Source organism: Malania oleifera, chromosome 10 (genome assembly GCF_029873635.1).
Source record: "Malania oleifera isolate guangnan ecotype guangnan chromosome 10, ASM2987363v1, whole genome shotgun sequence".
NCBI lineage: Eukaryota > Viridiplantae > Streptophyta > Magnoliopsida > Santalales > Ximeniaceae > Malania > Malania oleifera.
In genome coordinates this window covers 77,961,648-77,979,191 of record NC_080426.1, presented here as the reverse complement: position 1 = coordinate 77,979,191, position 17,544 = coordinate 77,961,648, and the positions used below count along the sequence as shown (strand labels likewise).

Sequence of the window (17,544 nt, the reverse complement as noted above, 5' to 3'; positions counted from 1 at the left end):
TGAAACAATAGGATATAAATACATATTCAAAAATAAATTGAGACCAGATGAGAGTATCAATAAATTTAAAGTTAAATTAGTAGCTAAAGGTAATAAACAAAAAGGAGACAATATTTTTGATACTTATTTTCCAGCCACAAAGGTCGCAAGTACTAAAGCTTTAATTGTCCTATCTTTCATATATAACTTCAATATACACTAGATGGATGTAAAAACTGCATTTTCAAATGATCTAGAAGAAGAAATTTATATGGAACAATCTGAAGGTTGAGGTCAGAGTTTTATAAAATGTTCATGGTGAAAAAAAAATATGAATGAAAGATCCCACTAAAAAAATTGTGAATGAAACATTCCCTTCACGAATCATCCACATCCACATTAACCATGGGATTAGTAAGTTCCTCATTTCAAGGAGGAAAGGGGAGGGTGGGTTGTGCACATGCAGTGCGTTGTTCTGTATTTTGGAAGAAGTCACATAATGATGCTCGAGACCAGAGGCGATGTGTACACACTGATAAAATAAGATATACTCACATTCTTGGGGTCAGCATTTCCGTACAAGTGTGTGAACTCCATTCTCACAGCACTGCAGTTCAACCCAACTCTGACTCAAAATGACATTGAGCACTCATTCGACCACCATACTTTGCAAAAACTTCCCCACTAACACAGCTGAGCAAAATCAGCCCATGCAAGGGAAGAGAGAATTGTTTGGCTCCTTATAAAGCGGCTCCAATAAACACTGCTATTTGTTCACAGCTCAAGGGAATGTAGTGTGCACAAAACTTACTGGAGAAGTAAAACCTGTGAGGATCTAATGCCAAACCTCCTAAAGCATATACGAGGTAAAATCAGTTACAACGTCAGATTGAGAGGTCCTTCCTGTGTTGATAGCAAAGCTCTCCAAGATTTGTCTATGATGGATGGAGGGGTGGAGCTGCCCACAACTTCACCTTCTTGTCCACACCAGCCGTGGCCAACACCAAGGCTTGCGTATTTCCTGAAGAGAAACATGATAACGTAATGAAATACAATGTCCCAGACTCCAGGTACAAATAAAACAAGCTAAAACCATATAAATCATTACATGTAGGGCTTGGGCATTGAATCAACAATTTTGGTGGTTCTCAAAGGCACACCAAAACCTTTTGCCCAAAATGAGAAAAAAAGAAATGAACCTTGACTACGTGTTTGGTACATAGGAATGGAATGTAATCGAGTTTTATCACTTGAATTTGTCATGATCACTGTTCAAATTTTCTTTCCATTCCATTCCACTCCTATTGCATTCTATTCTGCAAACCAAAAATGATATGAACCGATTTAACTGACCAATCTAGTCAACTTAGACAGCCAGAAACATCACAATTGTATACAAATAGCAACTTTCAGCAGGACAAGGCAACTTACCCACGGGAATAGGTCTAGGTATCCAGGCAATCCCTGTGATGTCACCTATATGATGAATTCAATTAAGTTTAATACAATATTCACAAAGTGATCATTTTACAAAAACTCTGACACAGAAGCGCATACCTTCATGGGCTTTGTCAGCAGTGTCCAAAACCCTTCCAGTTTCAATGCATAACCATTGCAATTTTGAACCATGGGTGACTGCTAATATCTTTCCATCGGGGGAAATACCAAGACGATCATAATGCAAAGTGTTCCCACTTGAATCATGAAGTGGAATAGAAAAGACCTTCAGAGTCTTTGGGTCCTCATCAAGATGATATCGAACTTTGCAAGAACAGATAAAGACACGGTTAGGTCTAACAGAATCAAATTTAGCAGCATGTAAGAGGTAAAACAAATAAACTAGAATCATTAGCTCACCAAAAAAAAAACCTAGAGCCAACACAGGCATCAAATGATCAAAATATGAAGCCCTAGATAAACTAATTGAATCTGATTAAATTTAGAAGATATGATGGACAAATAAGTTAAATAACTATATAAAAGAGTTAATGAAAGCATTTGGCAGAGAGTGTGGTCAACTGGGGAAAATTAATATGTATCAATCCATAGCCAATCTTCCAGCCAATATTTTTTTTAATCAATAAATAAATTTCATTGAGAGAGAATAATATACCAAGCGGAGGATAAGATATTCCCATTTGAAATAAAAATAAGAAATATACACAGAAAAGGAAAACGAAAAAGCAAGCAACAACGGCACATCAATGAAGCCTGTTGATATCACTAGAAATTCAAAAAGCACACCCCCTTAAAGCAGCCCCAAAGAGAAGCCCAAAACCTGATTCTAGAACAAGGATTGTCTCAAAAGGCTTATACATTCCTTTCAATCAACTTCCCGACAAAATAGCAAAAACAAATCTCCACAACCTGCTAGCACCTTTACTCCTACGAAAGCCTCTGAAAGAAGGAAGCATAAAGGCTTCAATCAACTCTCGGCATCTTCTCTTAAAAAAAGAAAATCTACTCCACAATTACCAAATGCCTGTGGAATGTTAGTATTATTTCTTATTTTACTTTTTTAAAAGTGGGAACTAGTCTTGGAACTATCCAAACATAAAAAGCACACATCCAAGGATAAAACTTCATATTGTCTCCAACTCTGCATCAAGTTTTTGGTGTTAATTCTATTAAGGACTACACCCAAATAAATGGCTTAATTTTAAGGAACTTTTTCCATCCAAATACAACAATGAAGAAGAAAGACATCTATCAAAAAAGAAAGAAAGAAAGAAAGTAAAAAAGATATACAAAAGAATGTCCCTGAACCATCCGAAATCCACACTCAAACATACCTCCAATTAGAAGGCCAACAAACATCCAAATAAATGCCCTAGTCCTAAGGGAGCTTTTGCCTTACAATGATGAAGAGAGAAAGACCCACAAGATTGAATAAATAATTAATGTTAAACAACCACTTTTTGCCTAAAAGCTTATGCTGTTAAGTTGTGGACCAACAATGTATATCAAGGCTTAACAATCCCCTGCATTGTTGTCAAATCCAGATCCTGTGTATCGAAATTCCAAATTTGGGAATCAAAAATCAAAAATTGAATCAAGCCATAAGATTTGGTACAAATTTCCAACATGTGAAATAGTAAAATATATTTAAATTTTGATAATAAAGAAAAGTCATATTTCTTGTGTGTTTCCCTTAAATGAACCTTATGCTATTTAAGGGAAGGAAAAAAGAAAAAAATAAAACAATCTTTTGGTGTTTATCAACAAAAATATATATATATATATATATATATATATATATATATATATATATATCACAAATAGTCTTTCTCGAATTAAAAAGAAAAAATAATTAAGTTAAAAAATAGTAATTGAACAAACTACTAAAAGAACCAGCTTTTGCATCTTAACACAATGAAACATGGAGTACTACCTTAGCCAATGAGTAGTCTGCCCCTTCTCAATGGCAGAACAAATATCCTTGCAAGGGTGAAGAATGGTTTTGTGAGGGCAACAAAAGACCTAAAGTTTCTATCTTCTCCTCTTTCTTAGCACAAAAATGATGTAAACAAGGAACAAGAGGATCGTGTAAAAATAAAAGCAATAAAAAGAACGAAAAAAAATAATAAAAAGAAATAGTGCTTTTGGGATTTTAAACTAGTGTCTCTCAAGATATGATAGCTCTAGAATTGTGTGAATTGATGGATTCAGAACGATTCTTTAGATCACAAGGTGAAATGATAGATTCAGCAACATTTCAGTTATTTTACATTTTCTAGTAAGATTCAAATTGATTTGGTGTGGAATTGACATGAAGCATAGAAATCCAATTGCAAGTCCATAAGATACTAACAACCAAGTTCTTAAATTTCAATTTCGACTCAAACTTCAAAGCTCCATAAGTATGGAAATTTGCTGGAAATTTTGATTTCAGTTTGAAAAATAATGAAAATCAATAGTAAAGCAAGGGATTCTTTTATGGAACTTTAGAAATAGTTAATATACATAATAATATAAGTTTTATGACTAATATATTACAAGTTAAATACATCTATGTTGCGTATGAGGCGGAAAAGTTATAATATGATGTCTATCAAACATATTTGTAAGATAATGTGCATTAAACATATTTACTTAATACAAATGAAATTCATAAATCATATAAATATTATTTATTATACAAATAATGATTATTTCAACATGAATTGTTAAATAAAATGTTGTTGAATTTTTATTTTTTCATATAATTTCAAAAGCTCTCATAATAATCTTTTATTTTGATAAAATAAATTAAGAGAGAGACATTTCACTTCACTCCTAAATTTCTCATTTAAATTGCGAGGAAATTTCATTGTCTAGTTAAAATTTTGACAAGTTTCGCTAAAATTTTGAGATTTTGATAAATTTCGAATGATTCGTTGAAATTTTGACGAAAATTACGTAAGACATAAATTGACTACCATTTCGATTGCATGGGTGATGGAATCTGAAAATTATGAAAATTTCGACAATTTTGTGGAAATTTAAGACCATGCTAACAACTATGCTCCCCTGCACATGCAGCCCAATTGCATGTGGAGAGAAACATACGACAAATAACGTCCATTACAAAGGAATAGAAAAAATTTTAACAAGCAAATGATAAACCCAAGCAACAAGGCTGGAAGCCAGGACTTCCTAGAAACCATGGCTCCGATACCATGTTAAAAAACCATTTTACCTAAATGCTTAAGCTGTTAGATTGTGAGCCAACAATGCATATCAACCCTTAACAATTAAAAAAAGGATTTACAAAAGAATGTCCATGAACCATCTAGAACCCACACTTGAACATCCCTCCAATTAGAAGGGCGACAAGCATCAAGAAAAAAACAAAAGCTCCTCTCCAACCACCCCCTGCGCCCCCCCCCCCCCCCTCCCAAAAAAAGAAATGAAAATTTTAAAAAATGAAATCCCCAACAATCAACATAAAACAAGAAATAGGTGCATTATGAACCATGGAGAGTTGGAAGAGATGAGGAAAAAGAATAAAGAGACATCTCCCACTCAAATATCCTCCGCAAACCCCCCCCCCCCCCCCCAAAATTAAAAAAAAAAATTTAAGAACTATCACCAAATTTATGTCCGATGAAAGGAAAGAACACAAAATAAAATCTATGAAATGAACCTACAAGGGATCTCACAAGTACTTCTGATTCCCATATTGGAATCCTGTCCACTCTTGTGCAAGAGACAAATTTACTTTTAATCGCTTTGTGCCAAAAGGAAGTTCACTTCCAAGGAAAACCGCCATAACTATTGCTAACCATGTTTCTAACACCACCCACCAGCGTACCCACAACCTTAGAACCCCACACATGACGGATGACACAGCCTCCCAACTAACCAAATGATCTCTCTTCTCCCCCACACTCGATCAAAGGAAATCCCACAATCTTTTCCACCCTATCCACTACCCAATTGAATCCTAAACAAAAGACCCAAAAAAACAAAAAGAAAAAGAAATGGTGGCAAGATGGGCCCAAGTTAGAGTGCCCCAAAAAAATCGCCTTCCGATCATCAAGAATCTTAACCACTTTAGTCACTACAGGATCCTCAAAGGCAAAAGACTGATGGTTATTATCCAAAGGAACACCTAGATAAGTCAAAGGTCAATCTAAACAACAACCAGCTAAAGATAGAAGACAAAGGATCTCCCTACCTAACACCCTAGAAAGCATTGAAGCAAGTTCCCTATTTATAGTGACAAAGGAAGAAGCACTAGACAAACCAACCCTCATCCAAGACCTTAACCTATCACCAAAGCCATTCATGACCAAGAAAATTCCAACTAACCCTACAATTATCACTTTTTCACCGGTTGAGACAAGATTTGGCATTCCATGATCACAACTTAAATCCATTTGCCTCCCCTATAAATATCCCCAATCATTCTCTAGTGGAATATTATGACGCTGAAGCAAACAAGTGCTCTTGAATCATTTGGATTCCCACTAGCTCTGGGAATCCCTCTAGCCATCTTAACCATTCACCTATGACCTTCCACACCTGAGCTTCTCATGAATTGCCTAGTTCTCCTCTATGCGCCTCTATAGAACATACCCTAATTGTGCACAATGTACAAATTCTTCACTCCATACAAGAACCCCCACTGCATTCCTGGTAAATTAGAGGATTGGCCAACCAATATTTGAGTAGAAGTTTCTGCTAGAAAGAAGACACAATTACATTGGGAACTTGAATTGCATCCCAAATTGTAAGAGTTGGAGAAATGACAGACTATAGTAGGGCAGAGGTAATATGGTAGCAGAAAGTGAAAGTAGTGAATGTTATGTTGTGGGAAGCAGGCGTAATCAACATGAATACTTTTAAGCATGCACGACCTAAATTTATACGGTTTCTTTCACATGTTCATTATTTAATGAGCATAAATATAAAATGGTCTTCTTAATAGAGTTAACACCGACAATCAGTGGCAAACTAGAAGGCCCACAAGGCTTTGTTCCCCAATGTTTGTGTAAAGTGCTTTTCTAGTGGTAAGACACATGTTCACCAGTTTCTTCATTGTGCTAGTGCTTGGAGTCTTTGGAACAACTATTTGGTATATCCAGTATGTCTTAACTCATTGGAGGCTTTTCTTTTGACTGCTTTCAGAGGTTCTGAGAGGAAAATTGAAGCAAGGAGATTATGGTGTAGTGCAGTGCAGTTTTGGCTATTTTATGGGTGATTTGGCTTAAGAGAAATGCTTACATTTCCAGATTGTTACGTGACTACTGATCAATGTGGGGAAGATTCTTTTGGCATCATTATGTGCCTTCTTGATGTTTTCAGTGCCATAGTTTTCCTGATTTCCGGCGAGGCAGCAAGAGTTGATGGTGGTTTTGGATTGCATTTTCATATCAGTTTTGTTCTCTATTGTCTTGAGTCTCTTGCAGTTTTTTTGGAAGATTTATTATACTTCTTGACTATTGTATTCTGTATATGCGTGTGTGTATTATGGTCATTGATTAATCATATAAATAAGTTGAAAAGTAGATCATATAGCTCGATAAAATGTGATAAATAAATTAATGAGACAATATAATATACACAAGTATTCTATTAGACACATAAAACATAAAATAAATTATATAAGCTTTGTCATTCTATTAGTTAAATTCTTAACAATTTTTTTTTTTTGTAAGAAAAGAATTTCTTTGATAGAATAGGAATGTACAAGCAGGACAATAAGGCATCTCCTTTCAAAACTCTGCTTAAAAACCAAAAAGAACACTAGAAACAACCCGAAATAATCAGCATGCCCTATCAATTCAACAAGGAAAGCCAATCACGCTACATATATGAAAAATGCATTCCCCTGAGTTCTCATTACCCACACACCAAAGAGAAGCCAAACAGCGAATCTTCTCCCATACCAGCAAAAAAGGCGAATTCATCCTGAAAAAATGTGTGTGTTTTGTTCCATCCACAAACCCCCCAATATACAGCAAATAAGGCACTATTCCAGTAACTCCTTACCCTCTTTTTTCCTGCCAAAACCAACAAAAATGAATTGCGAAAAACTCCTCCTTGGACAAACCAAGCATTCCCCAAAATACCTAAATAGCTAGTTCCAAATCCTCCAGGCGAAATCACAACGTAAGAAAAGATGCAGTGCAGTTTCAGAGCAATTGAAACAAAGCACGCATACGTCTGGAGAGAGCCTTAAACGGTCTTCTAATCTGTAACAAGTTATTGCTGTTGATCCTATTAAGCACAACCAGCCAGAGAAAATTTTCGATTTTAGAGGGGACTTTGGCCTTCTAGATAGTTTTATAGAGAGGAAAAGAAAAACCAGAGCTAGTCAAGAACTCATTAAAAGATTTGCAGGAATAAAACCCTGAGGGATCCAAAGACCAAGAACAGCTATCAACTTTCAATGAGACAACAATTATTCAACAAGACTAACAAGGAGGATAGCTCCTCCATCTCCCCATCATTCAAGGGTCTCCTAGACTGAAAATCCCAAGAAGGTAAAGGATCATTCGGCTCCACAATGAAAGAAAAAATAGATCCATCCTGTCCTGAGCTCAAGCGAAATAGGCGAGGAAAACAAGGGGGCAAAACAACATTCCCCAACCATAGATCTTTCCAAAAGCGAATATTGCAACCCCTACCTAGAAATTTAGTATGGGGAATAAAAAGGGAATAAATCCGAGAGATGACTTTCCACAGACTTTCCAAAGAACATCTAAGAACCGAATTGGAATCCCATCCATTCCCATCAAGTCCAAATTTACTTCTTATAAGTTAATTGATTTAAGTGTCAAAATTGCATAATTAGGTGTTTAAATGAGTTAATTGGTTATTGCCAAATGAATTAAGAGCTTAGTTATGTATACAATTTTAGTAATCGATTTTAATTGAACCATTATTCCATTCTTTGCCCTTAAGTTTATGAGTTGATGATTAATTTTTGCAGGTTGTTTTTGGGAGATAAAAACACAGGAGAGAATTAAAATACAGCAGCACATTGGAGCAGCAGGGCCCATGCGGCCAAAGGGAATTAAAAAGAAGTGAGGGCCGTGCGTGAAGATTGCATGGGCCATGCAGAGTTTGGCCCAAACAAATAATAACTGTGAATCACTAAAGGAAGCATTGGGCCAAGACAGCAGGGGCCATGCGTGTGTGAAGGGAGAAAATTGAGTGGGCCGTGAAGTGCGCACCAAACACAGCGAAAGGAGCATGCATGCAGCAGAGGAAATTGCATGGGCCATGCACAGATTTTGGGAGAATAAAGTAGGGCAAACAGCAGCTTATAAAGTTGCTGCGTGAGCAGCTTTGCATGCAGCCGAGAAGGCCAATTTAGGTTTTCTTTTAGGGGGAACATGCATGCAGCAGCAGCTGAAAAGAGAAGGAGATGGGGATTAAATTAGAGGACAGCCGTGAAGGCCTTCGTGAAGAAGCATTCGGGCAGCATTTTTTGGCAAAGCTGAATTACTCACTCTCTTCCTCTCTCCCCTCTCTTGCTTTGTCCCTTAGATTTAGTTTCTCTCTCTCTCTTTTTTTTTTTTTTTCATTGTTGTCAATGATTTATTCTTGGTTTAATTTGTTCCGGAAATTTCGGATTGCAAACATGTTAGGCTAGATTTTTATCTTGAGATCCAAGGAGTAACCTAGGACCGTTTTGGGTTGGATTTCCTCCTTTCCCTTGGAACTTTAAAATTTTATGTTCTTGATCTTGATCAATTGTAGACATTAAGGCACAATTGATGCTTGAACTCGTGGCAAGATTTTAATGGTTTTCTTTCATTGTTTATATTTGTTATACAACCTGTTGAGTGTTTTGGATTATACTGAAATTGCAGGGTTGAATGTTATATTATCCAATCATAATCTTTCGGAATGAGAAAGTGATTGAGAGAATAAGAAATTGGAGGAACATTCATTACCAAATCGGAAACAGGCGAAACTTGCATCTCAAGTGTTTAATTAATTGTCTTTTACAATTGAAATTTAATTTCTACACGTTCCCTTTAAATTGCTTAGTTATTGGTAATTTTAGAACCTTAGACTCATCATCACCTTCAAATCCTTCTTGTGTGTGAACCTCATTATTTTTATCTTTCGTTTTCCTGATTATTATTTTAACCCGTTAATTAATTATTTGTTTTAGGAATTCCTGTCACCATAAATAGTAATTTGATTTCTCACGTTATAATTGAAGACCTTAATGCTTACATATTTCCCATTGTCCCCGTGAATTCAATCCTAGGACTCACCCTTGTATTACTTTGACAACTTCTGCGCTTGGAAGTCAATAACATTAGCTGATCACTTATGCCACAGTGAAGAGACCTCTAAAGGAAACCGCCAAAGCCATTTGGCCAATAGAGCTCTGTTTTTAGACACCAAATTACCAAGACCCAAGCCGTCCTCCCATTTAGACCTACAGACCACCTCCCAACTCACCAAATGATCCCTACAAACTCCTTCCCCTGAACAAAGGAAATCTCTCATGATTCTCTCAATCCCAGAAATTTTGAAAATAGACAGAAAATACAGTGGGATACTATAAAGATAAGCTTGAACAAGAGTAACCCTACCTCCTAAAGAAAAAAGAGCACCCTTCCAACCATCTAATCGCTTACACACTCTCTCATCAACAGGGTTCCAAAAACTAGCGAATCTAGGATTACCCCCCAAAAAGGAACTCCTAAATAAGATAATGACCAATCCAAAACGACACAACCTACCTCCGAGGCTAACTCCCTACCATGCTCCTATGACAAATTAATAGTGGTGATACCACTCTTCCCCAAATTGGTCTTAACCCCTGAAACGCTTTCAAATATATGAAGCCCTGGAATATTCGAAAAAGATGACCTATGATCCTCTAAGAAGAAGATAGTATCGTCAACAAACTGAAGATGCGATATCATTACTTCCTCGCACTCCACTCGCAGGCCTTAACAAATTAATAAATATATTGCAAATTTGTCATTAACTTAGTCATAAAATAATTCTAAGCTACAGAAATTACAATTATAATATTATAATCATAATTTTTTTTTGTTGAAAGAATAAATCACTAACAACTTGAACAACAAATAAAGTAGAAAAGGAAAGTCAGGTTTGATGTTGAAAGGAAAAAATAAGAAGAAAAATTTTAAAAAATAGTTTTAGTATTGTAACAATCCCACGGTGACCATAGTGGCCCTGCAGTGGCTGTAGCCGCTGCTATGCGGCAGTACGGTCATTGCAATGTGTAGAACAGATATTTCATTCTCATCACTATGACAGTGTGCAGCTGGACCACAGAAAACATGCTACATAGTTGCAATAGGTAGTGCATTGTTAAAAAAAACTAGTTCCAAGGCAAAGAACTATGAATTTGCAGTACCCTTCATGGGTGATAAGTTAGTGCTATTCTGCTAATGTTGTGTTTGGGAACTTGATTTGAAGCTTTGGATTTTTATTTAATGGATTTGGAAAAGAAAATCAACATGGATTTGAACAGAATTTTCTCCAAATGGACTCAATTCCAAATCCAAGCCTCCATACCTGAGCATGCTTCAATTTTGACCAGGCCTCGACATAATGACAAGTAAAAATATAATATGGATTTCCTTTCTGTAGTTTAAAACTCAAAAATATATACTGAAGTGTCAACAAGGAGCTACAGGACAAGCCATGCTCCCTTAATAAACTAACTAGACAATCTTGCTATTATCAAGATACATTGCAGTTAGCATACAAAAATATATATATATATATATATATATATATATTCATTTATTCTTGTCTATTATCCTTTTATTTGGAGTCATCATGCAAGCAGATTACAGAAATCAAAAGGCTAGTTGTTGATAAGGTATTATATTATAAAGTAATTTAACATTCTGGTGACAACACAGGTGGCTTTTGATTCAATTTAGTTTGTGTGTAAATCTCTGTTGCCTGTGTAACAGGTTTAAAAAATTTCACTATGTAATTCCATTTTTTACTTTTTCAACTCCCATCTTCCACCAAGTCTGTATGCAACTCATTGTGCCACTAGAATTATCCTTTTTTTTGTACCCTAGCATTATTTAAATATTTCCTACTTCCTTTCTAGATGATTCCTAATTAAGATCGCAGAAAGGAACTTTTGAACCACTAAAGCAATCAAAACACTAACATATATTCACCAAGATAACACAACAATAATTTACCAAAAGGACATATCCAATTTTTTTTTAAAAATAGTATGCATACCATTGATATTCCATATCCTCATTGAACCATCTTTCGATGCTGTAATGATTTGTTCTGAGTTGGGAGCAAAGCATAACCATGTTACCGCACTCTGAAAATCAGGAGAATGAATTTTATGTATGAGGAGAATTTAACATTTGGTCATCAAATTATTGTGTGAATAAAATCCATAACAAAGAACATAAGCACTTAACAAATTGAAGAAATCCAGTTAAAATCGATATCATTACCCTCATTTCTGATGTCACATATTTAAGTAAAAAAAATTGTTAAATTACACTCTATAATAAGAAGCAGTTTTTAATAACAATTAATAGCGTTTACCGGACCCTTAGCCATGCATGGCTTCAATAATATGCTTCAATTTTTTCAATAAAATGAGGGTAGTACTTAAATATCACTAAGTTGCTCTATCAACCTAGGTGTCAGGGGGTTGACTTGTGGAAAACCGGAAACATCCTTTCCATGCAGGAATAAGGTTGCAGACATTTGACCCTCATCAGACTCAATTTTGGTAGGAGCACTGTACACTAGGCTGCCTTTTACTGATCTTGAAGATCTTTTTGCAACATTATTATTATACTTCATGAAATTTGACTAGGAAAAAATGCCACCAATGTTGATTCAGTTTACTTAAACTTTCAAAAAAATTTATAAATTACAATTAAAACTTTATGAGCACTTGACTCAATTAAAAAACTGAAAAGGAAAAGGGAAACACAAAGACATTGGTTGAATCACATCAAGTGGTTGCAAAGAGAGTACATGACCTTATGCCCCTTAAGCTGCATCACTTTTGAAACTTCCTTCACTGAACCATCTTTTGAATATACAATCTCCCACACCTGCATAACCATATTATTAATAGCAAACCAACCGGTTACTTCAAGGTAGAACAATTAATTGTCCAACCATATCATGCTGCAAGCCACATGTCTAAACATGACTCAAAGGTAAGCAATATGCTGTTGAAGACATTAATTAATATGAGAAATAATCTACAGAATTCTACTACAAATTGAATAATATAATCTTTTAAGAAACATTTGTCACATGATAAAAAGAAACAATCCCGAAACCCCAAAATCCATGCGAATCAAAGTTCAACTCCTAGCCAAAAAAGGGCAGTTTGTGAGTATACATACCCACTAAAATCATTTTTAGGGCAAAAAGTAGCACATACAAGTTCTTAAAGATATTCACATGAAATAAAAATGGCAACTAAAAAAGGATGACAACTTGAAATGCTTATAATCCAATCTTAACAATATAACTTCATGACAATAAAGAGAATTACAACTCAAGGGCAAATACGCTGTGATTTTCACAATCCACACCAGCATTCATACACATGTGTATGCTTGTATGTTCAACTTTATGATTACATACTACAAATGTATGCAAAAAGTATCATGTCTAACTGAAATTTTGAAATGTTGAGGTGATCATGGAATTATATGGTTAACTAACAATCTATCTGGTTAACATTTATAACACTAATATAAATTTAAAACTTAATTAAAAAATGCTCATTTTCATCTTTAAATCAAATAATATTATAGAAATATGATTAAAATAATAAAATTACAAATAACACACATTGAAAAAATTAATATAATAAAAATAAAATTTATTATAATTACATTTTTTAATTGTTCTACTTTCAAATTTTACTTTACAGTCAAAATTTTATTGGACATGATAATTGAAAAATAGTGAAAGTATTTTGTAATTGGCTTAATTATTATATTTTGAAATTTAAGTATATTTTTCATTTAATTATATTTAAATTAATATGATCATTTAATTTGGTTTTTAATTTAAAAGTGTAGAATGAATAATTTAATCCAAAAAAACTATTTTTGAATATTAAAATTTCTGGCAATAGGTTGCCAAAACAACTGAAACCATAAACTCTAGTTTTCAATTTTTTGGCAAACAGTTGAAAACCAGTAACAGAAATAGAAAATTGACAATGTAAACAAACAAGTTTTTATAATATGTTTCTTCACCGTGGAGAAATAGAAACAGAAAACAGGAAACAACGATACCAAACAGAACCTAAGGTTACAATTGGTTTGCGGAATCATTATATGGTGGAATAAGATCGAATACAATAACAAATTTGGGAATAGAGGGAATGACTATTCCTTGTATATTCTTTATTCTTCCATCCAACATGTTATAAGAAAGGAATATGCATTTCCATGGTGAAATTTGAGAAAACTCATTCCTTGTATATTCCTTGTTATGGATTCATAAGAAGTTCCACTTTGTTATTTGAATTATGGTATCAACATCATTTTTATATAACTAATTGTAATTAACTTGTTATAACTAATATATTTCTAGGAATAGGCATTCCATGAACCAAACAAAACCTCAGGATATGTGTGATTGAGTTATGACTAGAGTTAAGACTATGGATGGAGAGTAAAGGATTTCCAATCACAACAGCTGTACATCAAGGGTCGGCTTTGAGTCCTTATCTTCTAGCATTAGAAACATACTAAGAATATCCAAAATGAAGTTCCTTGGCGTATGTTTTTTGCACATGATATTGTTTTGACTAATAAAACTAGAGGTTAAGCAGATATAAGTTGGAATTTCTGGGAGAAGTTTGGAATCTAGAGGTTTTAGTAGAAATAAGGCAAAATATAAATACAATTTTATTCATGCTAGGAGGAATATTGGAGAGAAGACTAAACTTAATGGTCAATAAATTAATAGCACTAATAGATTTATACCTAAGACCCATTATGCAAGCTAAATGAGAAATTGAAAAAGATTTAATACATAGAGTTAAAGCAAGAGAAAATAGAGAATTGCTTCAAGCATGTTGTGTGGAAGATTGGAAGTAGAATACCCTTAAAATTAAAAGGAAAGTTCTATAGGACGCTATTAGACAAATTATGCTATATTGATAAGAATGATGGACAACTAAGAAACAAAAGGGCAGCCCGGTGCACAAACCACCCGCGTATGCAAGGTCAGGGGAAGGGGCTGACCACAATGGGTCTATAGTACGCAGCCTTACCTTGCATTTTTGCAAGAGGCTGTTTCCACGCCTTGAACCCGTGACCTCCATCCAGGTCACACGACGACAATCTTACCATTGCGCCTAAGCTCCCCTTCACAACTAAGAAACAACATATCCAAAAAGTAAGTAAACAAATATAAGTTACCTAAATGGGAATGCCAAGGTGGATAAGTGGTGTAGATTTAAAAGATAAATTAAGAAATAAACACATCTGAGCCATAGCACCTATAGAAACAAGATAAGGGAAGGGTGGGTGGTTAAGACGGTTTTGGCATGTGTAGCGCACGCCAAATACCACACTAGTGAGAGGGAGTGAGATAGCTAAAGTCAGTGGTAGACATAAAATAACTTAAGAGTGAGATAGTAACAATTTGGTAGCCCTCCATTTATTAAGAGGATATTGCCGTGGATCATGCAGAATGGTGAAAAAGGATTCATGTTTCTGACCCCAGCAAGCAGGACTCGAGGCTTATTTGTTTGCTGTTTTTATATATCTATAATCATCATGCACAACAGCATTAATCAAGTATAATACATGTACAATGATAAGCATTAACCCTTGCATATAGTTTTGCCAACAAACATATTACAAAAGCATATAAACCACAAAAATTTTCTAAACAATCCTTCTATCATATGTGGTCATCTATTAATGAACATGAACGTTAAAAGATTATCCACCTTCACATCTGCAGTAAAAGCTGCAGCAGCAATAAAGCGCCCATTTGGAGAGATAGCAGCCATTGTGTTTTTGAGCTGATTCGTGTCAACATTCCCCAGTATCTTCCCAGTTTTTCCATGCAAAAGTATGATATCAGTCCCTGAAATTTAACAGATTATCAGAAGCAAGGGGCAGGAGAGCAAATGTTTTGGTAATCTTTTAAAACATAACAGATTATTCAGCAATTCAGTCAAAAATGAAATTTACGGGAAACAAGGAAAAATGGAAAATTATGAAAGGGTGGTAAATTTTAGAGAAGTGTATTAACCAAATCATTTATAACATCAAGCGCACTCAATGGACTGCTGTCTACTCTAGCATGACCATAACTATGTGGATTGGCATTAAACTATTATTTTTTCAATTGGCTATGGACAAAGGGACCAAGTATGGAGGAAAAATGCAATAATAAGTTAGCATTAGAAGCACCATATGTTAAAAAAAAAAAAGAAAAAAAAAAGAGCATAGCTTGTGGCCTTCACATAATTTTTTGCACAATATTCTCAATAGCAATGAGTAGATAAAAGAAATAATCAAAAATATTTTTACACTTCGGAGATTTTTATGTTTTTGAGGGGGAGATTTGCTAAGAAGTCATTAGTCAGAGCAATGTAAAGATGCTTCTGAAAAGCTGAAAATAAAGAATTGCACGTTCAATCTTGAGACATTTACCCATAGAAGTAAAACAATGAAATGGAAAGATGAACACCTGGGAATGGTCAAAAGACTAGCCTTGCCTTTTAGTATTGGATTGTCTAGAATCAAGAAGCAATCTCTAATCAAATAAGCATTTTGAAAATTGAAATAGTATATCAAAGATAAAATATTGGGGGAGAAATTATAAGTGAGAAGCTAAAAAGGCGAGAAGTCTCCAGTAAGCAAGAAGATGAAGATGTAAGAGTAAGAAGTTGTGTAAGATGGTTATGTTCTGCAAAGGCCAGTAAATGCATTATGGATCATTTATGTCAATCGTCAAATATGATAGACAGAAAAAAGGATTCCAAACTAATACACACCGAGGTTATTCTCATACAAGCAAATGTCACCTATCAGTCACTGCATAAGTGCAAAATCACCACAATACAATTTCTCACCTAAGAGCATTATCTGAGACTTGACATGTTCTGTTCAGTTTCAAAATCTGGTATTTCACAATTTATTCTACTTATATGTGTTGACAATACAAGTGCATGACATGCCAAATATAATTCAAAATAAATTCCCTCGAATAAACAAGTTCATGCCTCCAAAGATTATGTTCTCACTTTCACATGAGATATCCAAGGCATCAACTTCCAAAAGTTGGACCAGATTTAATGAAATTCAAACGATTTGAGTATCTATGGATGTATGGAGTTTCAAAGGTCTGGAGAATCTTTGGGAATCTTAAGAGTTTATTCTCCTAAGGCAGTCCCCCCTCCCCAAAAAAATAAAAGGAAATTCGCGAACTCTCTTGGTTTTTGTATATAAGCTTGCTTCTTTTCTAATTATATTTGACAGGTTTGGTAAAATTAATGCATTTTTGTTTAAGCTTTCATTTTCATAGTGGTTCTTCTATATTTTCGAATGAACTCTCCATGCGTCATCTCAGAATCTAAGGCCTGGGTGAATTCAATGATTCTTGCAAGGGCATTTAGTCTTCAATACAGACAACATAATTGTTCTGTCTAAATAATTATTCTAATTTTAGAGCAGTTCATGAATTCTAAATTTAGGATTTAGGGGATGTAAAAAGAAAGGGCTAGTGGTTACTTCCAGCGCATAAGTTATATGTGAGTGAAGCCATTATGAAGAGGTTGAAAACTTTAAAGGTAGGCTGGGAAAGGGGAAAGGGAAGTCTTCGGTTATATGCAGATTAGAAAGTATAATATTTTAAGAGAGATTGAGGATATTTATCATGTGGTAGAGTTGGGTAATATTTAAGAGGAGTTTGCTCCTAGGAGAGCTTTTCTTAATGATTTCAAGGCTTTGTTGACGTGGGAGGACATGAGTTGGATACAAAAAGTTTGGCTTAAATGGGCGAAAGGGATTGTCATACAAGATTTCCCCCCCATAGAATAGCCAATTGCAGACACAAGAGTGCGATTAAAGAATTGAAGCTGATAGGAAT

At 34.7% G+C, this 17,544-nt stretch overlaps 1 protein-coding gene across 1 annotated transcript in view; it reads right to left on the bottom strand.

Annotated features, from left to right (window-relative positions):
• Positions 1-205: 205 nt before the first annotated feature.
• Positions 206-17,544, bottom strand: part of LOC131166406 (uncharacterized) — a 54,184-nt gene continuing 36,845 nt past the window's right edge. Inside the window, exons 5-10 of the mRNA XM_058124930.1 lie at positions 15,395-15,534; positions 12,444-12,518; positions 11,674-11,764; positions 1,537-1,740; positions 1,411-1,455; positions 206-1,000 (exon numbers count right to left, since the gene is read on the bottom strand). Of these exons, the coding sequence (XP_057980913.1) occupies positions 915-1,000; positions 1,411-1,455; positions 1,537-1,740; positions 11,674-11,764; positions 12,444-12,518; positions 15,395-15,534 (641 nt within the window). The 3' untranslated portion in view covers positions 206-914. The remainder of the gene's footprint in view (positions 1,001-1,410; positions 1,456-1,536; positions 1,741-11,673; positions 11,765-12,443; positions 12,519-15,394; positions 15,535-17,544) is intronic.